Source organism: Hippocampus zosterae, chromosome 18 (assembly GCF_025434085.1).
Source record: "Hippocampus zosterae strain Florida chromosome 18, ASM2543408v3, whole genome shotgun sequence".
In the NCBI taxonomy this organism is placed as follows: domain Eukaryota; kingdom Metazoa; phylum Chordata; class Actinopteri; order Syngnathiformes; family Syngnathidae; genus Hippocampus; species Hippocampus zosterae.
The window spans coordinates 4,208,693-4,224,346 of record NC_067468.1 but is presented as its reverse complement, the minus strand read 5'-3'; the positions used below and the strand labels follow the sequence as shown (position 1 = coordinate 4,224,346).

At 42.4% G+C, this 15,654-nt stretch overlaps 1 protein-coding gene across 1 annotated transcript in view; it reads left to right on the top strand.

Annotated features, from left to right (window-relative positions):
• The window catches only part of LOC127590656 (3'-5' RNA helicase YTHDC2), a 32,617-nt gene that overhangs the window by 10,955 nt on the left and 6,008 nt on the right, over window positions 1-15,654 (top strand). Inside the window, exons 12-28 of the mRNA XM_052050061.1 lie at window positions 402-537; window positions 694-820; window positions 946-1,011; window positions 1,753-1,922; window positions 4,014-4,110; window positions 4,926-5,013; window positions 5,193-5,273; window positions 5,369-5,451; window positions 9,025-9,130; window positions 10,164-10,277; window positions 10,366-10,638; window positions 10,789-10,915; window positions 11,056-11,261; window positions 12,236-12,416; window positions 13,433-13,530; window positions 14,237-14,356; window positions 15,304-15,443. Coding sequence (XP_051906021.1) covers window positions 402-537; window positions 694-820; window positions 946-1,011; window positions 1,753-1,922; window positions 4,014-4,110; window positions 4,926-5,013; window positions 5,193-5,273; window positions 5,369-5,451; window positions 9,025-9,130; window positions 10,164-10,277; window positions 10,366-10,638; window positions 10,789-10,915; window positions 11,056-11,261; window positions 12,236-12,416; window positions 13,433-13,530; window positions 14,237-14,356; window positions 15,304-15,443 — 2,213 coding nt within the window. The remainder of the gene's footprint in view (window positions 1-401; window positions 538-693; window positions 821-945; window positions 1,012-1,752; window positions 1,923-4,013; window positions 4,111-4,925; window positions 5,014-5,192; window positions 5,274-5,368; window positions 5,452-9,024; window positions 9,131-10,163; window positions 10,278-10,365; window positions 10,639-10,788; window positions 10,916-11,055; window positions 11,262-12,235; window positions 12,417-13,432; window positions 13,531-14,236; window positions 14,357-15,303; window positions 15,444-15,654) is intronic.

Genomic DNA, 15,654 nt, shown 5'->3' with positions numbered 1-15,654 from the left:
CACTCAAAATAAATAATTTGGCAAGGTTCACCTCTTTGTGAACAGCTGCATGAGAAAATAGGACCGTTTAAGTACGATGTTCCTCAATGTACAATTGCAAGGAATTAAGGGATTTCATCATCTACGGTCCATAATATCATCAAAAGGTTCAGGGAATCGAGAGGAAATCACTGCATGTAAGTGGCAGGGCTGAAAAGCAACATTTGAATGCCCGTGACCTTTAACCCCTCAGGCGGCACTGCTTCAAAACCCCACATTGACTTATCAAAGATATCACTACATGGACTCCAGAAGACTTCAGAATTGATTGCATTTTTTTAAAAAGGAAAAAAAAATCATCAATTTCATCTATCCATCTTTTGACCTCAACTTGTAAATGCCTCTTTTTTTTTGTGTTACAGGATGGAGAAGGCTTAGAGCTGTTGGAGCCATGGATCCAGAAAGAGATGGATTCCTGCATAGTGAACATTTTTGTGAATGAAGACCAGGAGTATGTTGCTCAGCTCTTCAACCTCATTCTCAATGAAAATGTCAATGGTATGACTGGGCAGTCCTGAATGAACATTTGGAATAGAAAACATTTTGGTTGGTAGTGTCTACCTGTATATGGAATATGTTGCGCAGTTTCTACAGTTGTACATATTTTCATGTGGAATTTGATTTGTTTCCTCATGTTTGTATTGATTTGCTTAGTTGACTACATGCACAGTGAGACAGGGGCCACACCTTTGATGGTGACAGCAGGTCGAGGGTTCCTACCTCAGATGGAGCGGTTGCTTAACATGGGCGCTGACATCAACTTGAAGGCATTCAATGGATGGTATGACAAATCGATTTATTTATTGAAGACATTGAACTGTTGCCGATCGCAAGTGAAATGTTAATTGTCTTCACATTTACATTATCTTAAAATTGTACACTAAAACTGATGTCTTTTAATTGAAGGACTGCCTTGGACTTTGCCACAAACTTGAAACAGGAAGGGGCTGTTGATCTTCTTCAGTCCTCAATGTGAGTATTATTTTGTCTTGAAAATGCGCAATTACATTTGGTGATTTTATACACTGTTGATGGTCACTTTAACAATGTTGGTTTGTCAATAGGTTTTCTAAAGTACTGTTTTCTTTTCATAATAAAAAAAAAGATTCATTTTTGTTTTGGTTGTGGTCAAATTTGGTTTCAAATCAAAAATTTCGAGTTTTTTATACCTCCGATGACGAACAAATTTCGGTTCTCGAACGAACTGGGCGCACTTCAATGCACCATTTGACTCCTCTCGCCTTCCTTACACGAGGATGTGATGCTTCCTCGTGTTGCTTTCCATTGTGAGCAGACGTGTTCAGTAAACATTTTTATTTTAAAAAGAGTGTGGTTTCGGTTTTTGAACAATTTCGGTTTTCGAACAGCCTTCTGGAACGGATTATGGACGAAAACCAGGTTTGACTGTACCTGAGGATGCGGCTGTGTTCAGAAATAACCAGTCACATTCAAGCTCATGTGGGGTTTTGAGCTGTGCGAAGCCTCTGTCAATTTCTCGGAGGCTCATTGGGAGGCACAAACCCTTCCAACATGATAACACCGAAAAAGGCAGGGAGGGGGAGCGGGATTTCACCCCCCACGCCCCTTCAAATTAATGTTTTCCATTCATTGCATGCCGGTTATTGTCTGTCCACGATGAGTTTTTGCGTGGTGAAACCCTGAATTATGCATCAAGAAATACCCATGTCATCACACAGCTGTCTATCTGTGCAGTGCCAATAAAACGATGGAAGAGTGCCCTCGGGTTCAGTGTGCCAGTGCTGAGCAAAGCTCCGAAGACCAGGACCTGCTCAAACTGTACCACCGCAACTTTGATGATGAGTTTGTAGACCTCGATCTCATCATGGATCTCCTGCACAAGATCTGCTCAACCACATGTGATGGTATGTCTCATCATTATCTGTTAGGTGTTAATGGAAAAAGAAAATTGAATTGAAAGGCAATTTTAAGTTATTAAGGAACAAGTTAAACTGTTTCCCAAAATGCAGCACAATTGGATTAGCTGAAATGTAAAAAAATTACAAAGTAATTTCTCCCCCAAAAATAATGCTCAAATTTACCATTTATAAGATAAGAAAACCTTTATTAGTCTCGCAATGGAGAAATTCCCAATTCACAGCAGCAAAGTTATGAAAGGAAGAAGTAGAACAACAAAATATAGGAGCTGCTGGAAAGGCAGCTACTCTCGCGGCACCATTTTGAAGTCAAAATAACAAAAATAACACAACACAACACAACACATAGGACACAGACAGTCGTGCAATCTTCACCACTTTTCTGCATACACTTTGTTGTCTGAAGCAGTTGTAGATGAAAGAGGAGAGGATCATTTCACCAGTGGGTCAGAGATGTCATGCTGAAAATATGCACACGTCTGCTACAAGCTAAGTTTTGAAAGCAAACACGAAGCTGTAGCGTCCATTGACGAAAAGAGATTAGTTCACTTCTCCTGTCCCACGTAATCCGCTTCAAACTCCAAGCCGCGACTCCCAGTTCCAAATCCGCATCGGCGCTCCGCGCTAACGCTCCTTTCTTCTCATCGTCGGCTCCTCAAGACTTACATCAATCCAGCCGCATACCGTTCAACAGCACCAATCTCTCCGCTGAACAAAGCGGGGCTGTGAAAAATGCTGCCCATTACAAGCGCCCTGGGACTGTCCAGCAACGACAGTCAAATGGCCAATGCTGCCAAGAAGGCGCAACCAGCAAGCACAGAGTCTCCTCCTTGATGAGTGTCGTGGCCAAAAAATGCTTTAAAAAGTCCACGTCAGGTCCACACGACGTAACAACAAACAAAGTGACAAAACAAACACACACACAAAAAAAAGCAAGGCTCATGAGAGCACTTGCCAACTGCTGCCTACTCAGGCGCCATCTTGACTTCAAAGACAGCACGCAAAAAAAGGACACGTATTGGCTATTTGTAAAAATATTTTTATGATTCAACAGTGCTCCCATGCGAGTCAATGTATTTAATCCACTCTCAACTCATTCATTACAAGCATTATTTGTAAATATTTGCTTCAATAATAGGTGGGGATTCAAAATACAAAAGCAATACAGTGCATGAAATAATTGATAGTTGTTTTGCCAGTCCAGTGGTTAGCACGTCGACTTCACAGTGCAGAGGTACTGGGTTCAATTCCAGCTCCGGCCTCCCTGTGTGGAGTTTGCATGTTCTCCCCGGGCCTGCGTGGGTTTTCTCCGGGTGCTCCGGTTTCCTCCCACATTCCAAAAACATGCGTGGCAGGCTGATTGAACACTCTAAATTGTCCCTAGGTGTGAGTGTGAGTGCGAATGGTTGTTCGTTTCTGTGTGCCCTGCGATTGGCTGGACACCGATTCAGGGTGTCCCCCGCCTACTTCCCGAAGACAGCTGGGATAGGCTCCAGCACCCCCCGCGACCCTACTGAGGATCAAGCGGCTCGGAAGATGAATGAATGAATGAATGCTTCAATAATAGGTGGGGATTCAAAATACAAAAGCAATACAGTGCATGAAATAATTGATAGTTGTTTTGCCAGTCCAGTGGTTAGCACGTCGACTTCACAGTGCAGAGGTACTGGGTTCAATTCCAGCTCCGGCCTCCCTGTGTGGTGTTTGAATGTTCTCCCCGGGCCTGTGTGGGTTTTCTCCGGGTACTCCGGTTTCCTCCCACATTCCAAAAACATGCATGGCAGGCTGATGTAACGTTCGGAATTGTCCCTAGGTGTGAGTGTGGGCGTGGATGGTTGTTGATCTCTGTGTGCCCTGCGATTGGCTGGCAACCGATTCAGGGTGTCCCCCGCCTACTGCCCGAAGACAGCTGGGATAGGCTCCAGCACCCCCCGCGACCGTAGTGGGGATGAAAGCGGTTCGGAAAATGAATGAATGTTTTGCCTGTTATGTAGATACAAATCTTGTTGATTATGTACCACCTTTGTCCTTCATTGTACTTCTAAATCTGTTTAAATGTGATCATATCTGTTTGTCCAGGTGCAGTGCTAATTTTTCTTCCTGGATATGATGACATTGTGTCGCTCAGGGACCGTATCCTCTATAATGATAAGAGATTTTCCACCGTTTCCAAAAGGTAAAATGTAAAATAATTTGGTAAGATAATTCATGCTAATGAAACTTTTAATAGTGCACCAAACACTGCTGGTTTAAGTTAAGTACCGTAGTAGTTCATGTAACAAATAGGAAATTTGATTGGATCACAAGTGTTTCTGTTGGCAGTTCCTCATTACTTCTCGTATGGAGGATGCAATTGTGACAGTGTTCTGTTTATTTCAATTGGCAAAGTACAGTATTTCATATAACTAAATCAGAAAAGGGCTGTCACTTGTATAGCGCCTTTCTACCTTGGGCACTCAAAGCGATTCACACCGTTGCCTCATTCACCTACTGATGACAGCAACTGGGGGTTCAGTAACTTGCTCCAGGACACTTCAACAACGCTAGTGACATAGCAGCCACAAACATGCCCACGAAGTTTGACAGCAGAGTGCAGTTTACCTCGATTTATACATAGTGTGTACTAAAATTGTCTTCCTGGTAATAATCTCCCTCTCAAGCAGAGATTGAGTGCTACAATATAAAGTGTACCATCCAGTGGTGAGGAGTACTGTTATAACTTGGTGCGGAAGTGGCAGAGGAAGCATATTGTAAGGTTAAAAAAAATAATCAATTAAAGGGCCATGGGCCTCCAGTTGCCCATCTCTGGTTGAGATTGAAAATATCGATCAGTGCTTCTGATAGTCTTTCGGCCAACAGAGAAGGCCTTGCTGACCCTATGGCTTACTGCTGCCATTAAATATTGTCCTGGATGATCGTCACAGAGCCATTAATGTCAAGTGTAGCATCATTCTGAAGAGTGTGTCTGACAAGAGTATATTTTTCTCTCAGGTACCAGGTGTTCACACTTCATTCGGACATGCCAAGCATTGAACAGAAAAAAGCCATGAAGACGTCTCCAATGAATGTTAGAAAGATTGTAAGTCTTTGTCTCCATATTGACATGAAGAGGATGCATGTTTTGGTTCCAAAGGAAACTGTCGTCGTAGCTGCATTTTTAAATAAAATTGAAGTGTTGCGACATGTGTAACACATACTGTATGTTAAATGACCTTGAGCTAGCCAAAATTTGGCCTTTGCAATTTTTTCGCCTCCCAGATTCTTTCTACGAACATTGCCGAGACAAGCATCACCATCAATGATGTTGTTTTTGTGATTGATTCTGGAAGAGTCAAAGAGGTACGAACATTTTCCAAAAGATTTCCCAAGAACTCTAGTTTATCAATAGACAAAAGTATCTGTCAACAAATGTCCTCTTTTTTTTTTTTTTGTAGAAATCATTTGATACCATCAGTCGCATCTCAATGTTAAAGAAAGTCTGGATTTCAAAAGCCAGTGCTCTTCAACGAAGTGGAAGGTAACAACAATTATGTCCATATTCAGAATTTGTTTTGGCAATCTCAGTTCCAGTGGTGAGCTAACAGAACTCTGTTGTTTTCAAATGTTGTCTGTCCTCAAGTTAGTTTCATGCTGCAATTTTATGGAACATAAAATTCCAAAGGCACAGTAACTTAACTTCTTACAAGTACAATCATTCCAAAAAGCCAGTGCTAAAGATTCGTTGCACATGGAATCTAAACTTTCGCCTTCTCAAATTGTATTTTGTTTGAGCTACATTTGAAATACAGTAGAACCTCTACTTACTAAATTACATATATTTTTTTAAATGTATGTCTCAATGTCACAATGTGCATTTGCAATTAAACTCAAGACGGTAAGTTTTAGTGTTTGTTTCACATGTAAAGATGGCCCCAGTCATCTTAAACTTGTATACAGTGGTACCTCTACTTACGAAATTAATTGGTTCTGGAAAAAAATTTCTGTCAACTGATCACCACCTGGTGGTGAGTAGGCTCCGATGGTGGGGGAAGATGCCGGTCCGTCCTGGCAGACCCAAACGTATAGTGAGGGTTTGTTGGGAGCATCTGGCGGAATCCCCTGTCAGAAGGAGTTTCAACTCCCACCTCCGACAGAGCTTTTCCCATGTTCCGGGGGAGGCGGGGGACATTGAGCCCGAGTGGACCATGTTCCGTGCCTCTATTGTTGAGGCGGCCAATCTAAGTTGTGGCCGTAAGGTGGTTGGTGCCTGTCGTGGCGGCAATCCCCGTACTCGCTGGTGGACACCAGCAGTAAGGGATGCTGTCAAGCTGAAGAAGGAGTCCTATCGAGCCTTTATGGCCTGTGGGACCCCAGAGGCAGCTGACGGGTATCGACTGGCCAAGCGGACCGTGGCTTCGGTGGTCGCCGAGGCAAAAACCCAAGCGTGGGAAGAGTTCGGTGAGGCCATGGAAGCCGACTTCCGGACGGCTTCGAGGAAATTCTTGTCCACCATCCGACGTCTCAGGAGGGTGGGTAGCAGTGCACCACTAACACTGTGTACAGTGGAGATGGGGCGCTGCTGACTTCGACTCGGGACGTTGTGAACCGGTGGGCAGAGTACTTCGAAGACCTCCTCAACTCCACCAACACGCCTTCCTAGGAGGAAGCAGAGCATGGGGACTCTGAGGTGGGCTCTCCTATCTCTGTGGTTGAAGTCACCGATGTGGTTAAAAAGCTCCTCGGTGGCAAGGCCCCAGGGGTGGATGAGATCCGCCCGGAGTTCCTCAAGGCTCTGGATGTTGTGGGGCTGTCCTGGTTGACACGCCTCTGCAACATCGCGTGGTCAACAGGGAGAGTGCCTCTGGATTGGCAGACCGGGGTGGTAGTCCCTCTTTTTAAAAAGGGGGACCGGAGGGTGTGTTCCAACTACAGAGGGATCACACTCCTCAGCCTCCCTGGTAAGGTCTATTCAGGGGTGCTGGAGAGGAGGGTCCGTCAGGAAGTCGAGCCTCAGATTGAGGAGGAGCAGTGTGGTTTTCGTCCCGGCCGTGGAACAGTGGACCAGCTCTACACCCTTAGCAGGGTCCTTGAGGGTGTGTGGGAATTCTCCCAACCAGTCTCCATGTGTTTTGTGGACTTGGAGAAGGCGTTTGACCGTGTCCCTCGGGGAGATCTGTGGGGGGTGCTTCGTGGGTATGGGGTACCGAACCCCCTGATACGGGCTGTTCGGTCACTATACCACCAATGTCAGAGTTTGGTTCGCATTGCCGGCAGTAAGTCGGAATCGTTTCCAGTGGGAGTAGGACTCCGCCAAGGCTGCCCTTTGTCGCCGATTCTGTTCATAACATTTATGGACAGAATTTCTAGGCGCAGCCGAAGCGTTGAGGGGGTCCGTTTTGGGGGCCTCAGTATTGCATCCCTGCTTTTTGCAGATGATCTGGTGCTGTTGGCTCCTTCAAACGGGGCTCTCCAACTCTCACTGGAGCGTTTCGCAGCCGAGTGTGAAGCGGTTGGGATGAAAATCAGCACCTCCAAATCTGAAACCATGGTCCTCAGTCGGAAAAGGGTGGAGTGCCCCCTCCGGGTCGGGGAGGAGATCTTACCCCAAGTGGAGGAGTTCAAGTATCTTGGGCTCTTGTTCACGAGTGGGGGTAGGAGGGAGCGGGAGATCGACAGGCGGATCGGTGCAGCGTCTGCTGTGATGCGGACGTTGTATCGGTCTGTCGTGGTGAAGAAGGAGCTGAGCCAAAGGGCGAAGCTCTCAATTTACCGGTCGATCTACGTCCCAACCCTCACCTATGGTCACGAGCTATGGGTCGTGACCGAAAGAACGAGATCCCGGATACAAGCGGCGGAAATGAGTTTTCTCCGCAGGGTGTCCGGGTGTCTCTCCCTTAGAGATAAGGTGAGAAACTCAGTCATCCGGGAGGGGCTCAGAGTCGAGCCGCTTCTCCTCCACATTGAGAGGAGCCAGATGAGGTGGCTTGGGCATCTGATTCGGATGCCCCCTGAGCGCCTCCCCGGTGAGGTGTTCCGGTCATGTCCCACCGGGAGGAGACCCCGAGGAAGACCTAGGACACGCTGGAGAAACTATGTCACCCAGCTTGCCTGGGAACGACTTGGGATCCACCGGGGAGAGCTGGAAGAAGTAGCTAGGGAGAGGGAAGTCTGGGCTTCCCTGCTAAAGCTGTTGCCCCCGCGACCCGGCACCGGATAAGCGGTAGATGGTGTATGGATGGATGGATGGAAAAAAATTCTTGGCTAGAAAAAGTAGAGATGCCTTTTCCATGTAAATGCCCTAATCCGTTCCAAGACCCCCCCCCACTCCCATCAAATTCAGACATTTATGTTTTCTTAAGCATAAAAATGCATCAAAATATGTAACAAATACATGTTACAATTAGATTATTGCCCAATAAATGAGAGTTGTGCATCATGTAAAAAAAGAAGAGAGTAAAGAATAAAATTGGTGGTCATTTAACTTGTAACATGTAACTGCGCCCTCATCGTTTTTTGCCCTCTTTAATTCATGTTCAAGTGGTTTTTGCCTGGCGTTTTGTAAATAACTGATCCAAGGACGTTTGCTTTTGTCGGCTTTTAACAATCCTTCAAAAATGTCCACGGCAAACATCAGCATAGTGAGCGATCGCCTGCCAGATGGAACACTTTTTCTGGGTGATTCACATTTACGTAAAACTATCGGAAAGCCTCATGGTCCAAGGGGCAAATGACAAGGATGCTGCATCGACACATATGTATCTTATTTATCCATCTACACACACAGACACATCCGGTAGAGGTCCCTCTTAGCCAATGGGATGCCAGGAAGATGTTAACAGCCAATGGGAGAGGAGCTATAAGTATGTTGCGTTCAGGAAACTCGGAGCTGCGAGTAGCAGCCCATACTTGTATTTTTACCTTTCGTATCTTCAAATTTATTTCGTAACAAGAAGCAATATTTTCCTGTTGAGGCATTTCGTAACCTGAAAATTTCATATGAAGAGACATTTGTAAGCAGAGGTACCACTGTAGCTGTGTCCATTTACTCAGTGACAAAAAGTAAGTGTTTGACAATACGGAACAAGGAACTGAAAATCGAGTATGTCCACAGAGCGGGGCGCTGCCAACCAGGGATTTGCTTCCACCTCTTCAGTCAACTACGGTTCAACAATATGCAAGAGTATCAGGTTCCACAGCTGCTACGGATGCCTCTGCAGGTAGAACCCATTTTCGATGTTGATATCAAAAAGTACGGTTTGTTGCTGTGACGACTGTATATGACTTTTGTGCCCATGTCCAAACATGCTGGATACACAGAACCATAAACACCATCGATGAACTCAGGTCAAGTTCAAGCCGTCACGTTACTGTTGTCAGAATCAGAATACCGTAATATTAATTGAAGCAAATTGAGGGCTTCTGGGATCTTTTCACCCATTTCTTTATAAAATATGCATTTTATATAGACCCCACCATAAAATGAACAAATATGTATAAATTGAAAAAAATAATAGAAATTAAAAAAAAGAATAAATACACATTTCATGATTTAAATGAAATTCCGATATATTGTACCTTTATATGATAGTGTATAGAAAAGGTGCGAAACTCGAGGCTTGCGGGCCAGATTTTGCTCGCCACATCATTTTATGTGGCCCTCGAAAGCAAAAGTCATGTGCCTCAACACTCTTGATCCTTGCTAAAATCTGGACCGAAATGTCAAATTGTAATGAATAATGTTGGGATTTTGCGATCATTTTGTTCCCCTGTTTACAATCACTTGAACAATACTTTAACAAACAAAATAGTTGACTTATTTCAAAACTAGTAATTTATCAGTTTTTGTGTCCAAGTAATTATACGATGTGATGTTTAAACATTTACAGTATTCGGGTTCACTGTCGTAACGGCCCTCCAAGGGAAGTAACTTCCAAATGGCCCACGTCAAAAATGCGTTTGACACCACTAATAGATATCATTATATTGCACAACAGTAATTCTCAGGGAAGAACATGAGTATGTTTTGTCTGAAATAACATAATATAAATTTGTAATTAGCAATTACATATACATACAGTACATTTAAAATCCCATTTTACAGTGGAACATGAAGAACATCAAACAATTGTCTGCGACCTGGATGCAACCTAAATGATAAAATTCCTTCACAAGGCATTCATTTTTAATTTTCATCTGTCATGTTTTGTGTGTGTGTGTGTGCGTGTGTGCGTGTGTGTGTGTGTGTGTTAGGAATTATGTCTGCAGACCAAATTGCTGACTCCCTCTCCAGTAGCAGAGTTTTTGTCCAAAGCTCCGCAACCTCCTACCGCGCACGCTGTAAAAAGTGCCGTGCAGATGCTTAAGGTCAGGAATATTAACTGATGATGACTGCTTCGCAATGCACTACACCCCCTCATCTTCTGTATTGTTTCAACCTCGTCTTTTTCATCAGACAATCGATGCATTGAACCAGAATGAAGACCTTACTGATCTTGGCTTCCATCTAGCCGATCTACCTGTTGAGCCCCATCTGGGAAAGATGGTGCTATGTGCTGTGGTGCTGAGGTGTCTCGACCCCATTTTGACAATTGCCTGTACATTAGGTTATCGGGACCCCTTTGTTCTTCCTGTCCAGAGCTCTCAGAAGAGAGCTGCTCTTCAGTGTCGTAAACATTATTCTTCCAACACCTTCAGTGACCACATGACCATGCTGAGAATTTTCCAGGTACTTTCAATTGTCTATTGAGCACCCAATTCAACACTTACTCACATTTTTATCAATGCGCACAGAACACTTAATGTATAATTTTTGCAAAACATCTAAAATACATGTACAATATGCTGTACTGACATGACATTGCTTTTGGTTTGTCAGGCATGGCAGAAGGCTCGCAATGATGGCTTGGAGAGGTCCTTCTGCGAAAAGAACTTTTTATCCAATGCCACCATGGACATGATTCTTGGCATGCGAACACAGCTGCTGAGACAGCTTCGTGCAACTGGTCCGTTCTAATTTACACTAAAATCTTCAAAGGCCCCCAGTATTTGTTTCTATGCATTTCTTTGAATTGGCATCCTGAAATATTTGAATCTATTGAAGTGGAATAAATTCTCCTGACATTGTTCCCATTTTTTCCTCAAGGCTTTGTGAGGGCCCATGGAGAAAGTGATATACGTGATGTGAACATCAACTCAGAAAACTGGGCAGTGGTGAAGGCGGCCCTGGTGGCTGGCATGTACCCAAATCTGCTTCATATTAACCCTGAGACAAACCTGCCCTCTAGTAATAAGGAGAAGAAAGTCAATTTTCACCCTACGTCCACATTGAATCAATCCCAGAACAAGGAGGTATGTAGATGAAGTTACTGTATTCTTTTGGAACGAAACAATTCTTTCAGTGAGTATGGATGCAAAATACAAACATTGTTGATACGGCAACCTGTCAAATGGTTCAATAATGTGGCCTAGTCTGAAACAGGGCCAGATCCCATTTGGACATGTGCGAAAAACAGTGTGGGCAGTGAATCTGCAAATTTGTTTTGAGTAAAAGTTGACCTTATATTTGACATTAATTTCATCTCACCTGGAACATGAAGGATAAAGTGGACATTTGTGGCGAGAGTACTAGTCCATCCATGCAACGGGTTCATTTGTTACCCGCGGCAATTACGTGACATCATTTTTAGTACAAATCTACATGAAATCAGGAGCGTCGCCTCACATCTCCCAAATATTTTTCCCTCCACCCACCTCACTACTCTGTCAATCTGAGATAAAATGAGCCCCTATGCATGGGACCATACACATTTTTTGTTTTGCACATAACAGTACTTGACATGCTACATGCTTTGTGTGCTTCCGTGTTAAATCATGGACAGGTTCCGTTCACATTAGGAGTGGCAATTTGTTTTTGTAGTGTGAGTGAGTACATAAAAAGATCGGATTTCACAAAAATTACAAATTGGACATCATGCACTGTAATGTGAATGTAACTTAATGGTTGAAGCTTTCTAGGTGGATTTTTTTTCCCATTCTTGTTTGCTTTCCAACTGAATTTGCTCAACAGTTCGAGGGACTCTGTCGTATTTTGACAGATTCAAAATGCAATATATGGAAGAAAAAAAAAATAAAAACGAAATTGACATTTATGAGTTTTAACATCAAATATCTTCAGTATTCAGTTGAATATAGGTTGAAAAACATTTGCAAATCATTGTATGCTGTTTTTATTTACATTTTACACAACATCCAAAGTTCATAGGAATGGGATTTTGTAGTACTGTAAATCAAATGCTTTTTTTTGTTTGATTAATTCTCTACAGGGTAGTTCAACTCAACCACAGGGCCTTCCCACAGACTGGCTGATCTATGATGAGATGAGCAGAGGCCACAGGATTGCCAGCGTTCGCTGTTGTACTTTGGTGACAGCCATCACTGTAGCCATATTTGCAGGCGGTTCCAGACATCTTTGCTCTGCCCTGCATGAAGCTACTGTTCAGAAAGGTAGTCTTAAAAGCACAAATCCACCTGCTGTTTTTGTAGCTACGTTATCTGCATCATTCACTTAATTGTAGTTTGCCAAATGACTTGCCATTTTGAAAAGGAAAGATGGATTTCTAACTGAATTCACCTTTTTACTGCCATATTTGAACCAGTCACAAATAATTCAAACATAGCATCCAACCAATTATTTTTATGTTCGGTCACATAATGTCTTAATCAAGAAGCAATACTTTGTTTTTTAATCTTAGATTTTAGCATTACAAATATTTTGAGGAATGAGCTCTACATTTTCCCTGACACGGAGAACAAGATTTTGTAAATTATCAGGAATGTAAATTTACAGCGACAACGACATTGGGTGGTGGTCTAAAAAAGAAATGCAACAGTTATTAGCCAGATAGGGACATTTTGTGACATTTCTAATTCATATAGGTGAGACAATGCGTCTGATTGGACATCATCTGCAAGAAGTTATTCTTGCTGAAGTTCTGAATTGTTTTTTCTCATTTTTATTTTATCTATTTTTTTTTAATGTATCGATACAGTGCTGTGAAATAGTATTTGCCCCCTTCCTGATTTCTGTGTTCTTTGCATATTTATCACATAGAAAGGTCTCATTTCATCAAACTTTTAATATCACACAGACTGACTACCCAAAGAAATACAACAAACACACAAAAAAAATCCCAGACTACCTGTCCCTATGTGAAAAAGTCATTGACCCCCCTATGTTAAATCACAAAGTAACTGACTAATGACAGTTTTGCGAAAGGTGAATTCACTTTCACAGGCAACACCCAGGCATCACGTTTGTTGAATCAAGAAATCACATAAATAGAATCTATCAGACAAAGTGAAGTAGGCTACAATGTATCTGTAGTGGTCATGTGAACACTTTTGTTAGAGCTCGACAAGTTTGTGCTGTTCTCCTTTTATTCCGTTGGCCAAAGTTGGTTTATTTTGTTGGAGTTGATTCAAAATATGCTGCCTCTTTACCCTTATGTTCTGTCCTTCAGACAGTCCAGTGGATGACATGAGTGACAGTGAGACAGAGGACGCTGACGCCGCCGAGTTGAGAATTGATGAGTGGCTCATCTTCCAGACAAACAGTGAGGTGTGGAGAAATTGATGTTAACTATCTTTCAATTAATGCTATAAGAGTGTACAAACTAATTACCGGTAGTCTACAATTATGTTAACAACTGTTAGACTGAATTCTAGAGACAAATAATCAATAAATTTATCAAAGGACAAAAGCTATTCACACTCAATAACTACACAGATTTTTTTTTGTAATTTTTTTTGTAAATTCAAATTGTTTGAAATGATAAATGAATAATAAGTGATAGCATTCATAGCCGTTGCCATGAAGCTAAAAATTAAGCTAGGGCATGTCTGATTTCTGCTGATCACAGCCCATCTTAACTGAGCGATTGAGACGGGAACTATCCAGATGAAATGTAAGCATCTGTGGAAATGTCACAGAGCATTCAGACAAAGCATCTGCCAATAGAACTGGGATAAACCCATGAGGAGCATCAAGACCGAGTAACGCAAAGGCTATAGCATAGTTACTTTGTTGTGCCTGCTCTCAGGTTTGATGGTATAGTTGCATTTCAACCAAAATTATTTAATCGTAGTCTGAAAGTAAATTGCAATGAACAACAAGTTATTGTCCATTATAAATTGAAGATTGATCAGTAGTTTACTTGGAACAAATAATTTAATCTATCAAATTTACTCAAGCAAAAAAAAAAAAAGCATTATTATTTGTATCCAGTACTTACAGGTCTTATTATGACTTTGGACTATCTTGTCAGTCAGCAGAAATGGTGTTTGACCTGAGAAACAAGTGGAATAATCTGTTCATCAGGAGAATCTGTTGCCCATCAAAACCCTGGTTGAAAGATGATGAGATGACCATTCAAACCCTCACTTCGGTAAGTCACAATTTTTCAGTTTTCAGAAAAACTTCTGTTGAATTTTTGTATACTAAAGTATTGCACCCTTGCAACACTAGCCAAGAGTGTCCAATTTCACGAGCTAGTTGACTGGACCACCCCAACCTGAGTCGCCACGCACATATGCCTTCTATATTTAACATTAGTGTACAACATTGGTGCACTGCAAAACCTAAAGTTTTTCACCTACTGTCTTGCTGCAAAATTGGACACAGCTCTCGATGTAGCTCCATGACACTGCAAACATCTAAAATTAACTCCATTAGTCGTCGCTTTACGGATACAAGGACGATCGTGAGCAATCTTTCCAAAGCACAATCCTACACTTGTGCTCCGCCCATATTTGGCTTTTCATGACGTATCTGTTGGATGACGTGACCTGAGGGCCCATATTGCAGACACATCTGATACCTATTTGATAAATGCCTACATATGAAAGACACCCGGGTCAGATTCGGAAAAAAAATTGAATTGTATGGTTCACATTGCAAAAAAATCGAAAATGACCTTCAGTGTAAGCTGAATAGCCTTAGATGTTTCACCCCTCATGCAGGTTCATGCATAAGGCTAAGGAGAAGAGCAGTATTCTTAGTAATGGTGTGGAAAACCAATTTATGTTTGAAGTTAAAAACATGTTACAAACCGCAAAAGGTATTATTAATCAGTGTATTCCTCACTACACTTCAAATTGCTTCTCTGGGTATGGGGGATCTGATCTTCGTGGTGTGTGACCAGGTTTGAAAACGTACCGAAAGGTTATGTTGTTTGAAAATGCTTCAGAGTTTCTCAGATAGACCAGAGAGGTATGAAATAAAAATATTGGTGCTATTGAGGTATGAAAAATATGCATAGTATGTCTACTTGAATACTTCACAAAGTTGACACACAGATACACTTTCCTAACATATTCAAATTTCGTCCTGTAGGTGCTTACAACAGAAGAGCATGGAGCAGGCTTGACTCAGCCCTCAGGGATAGGCCAGCGTCCCTGCCCTTTCATGTCGGAAAGGTTCATCCAGAGCTCGAAAGGCAACCCCAAGCTTACCAGCGACACCACTGATGACGGGTAACAAGATACCATCTGCATTTCAGTACATTTAATAGCCCTGTTTGAGAAAGTTGAACAGGAGTCCCTGTCCTGCATCCAAAGATTTTCCTACACAATATTTTTTTATTCAAGCAAGTTATCAATCTTTCACTTCTTGTGGTAGGTATTGTTTAAATCAGGGGTTCCTAACCTTTTTAGACACAAGATCTACTTATTAAGAAGCCAACTT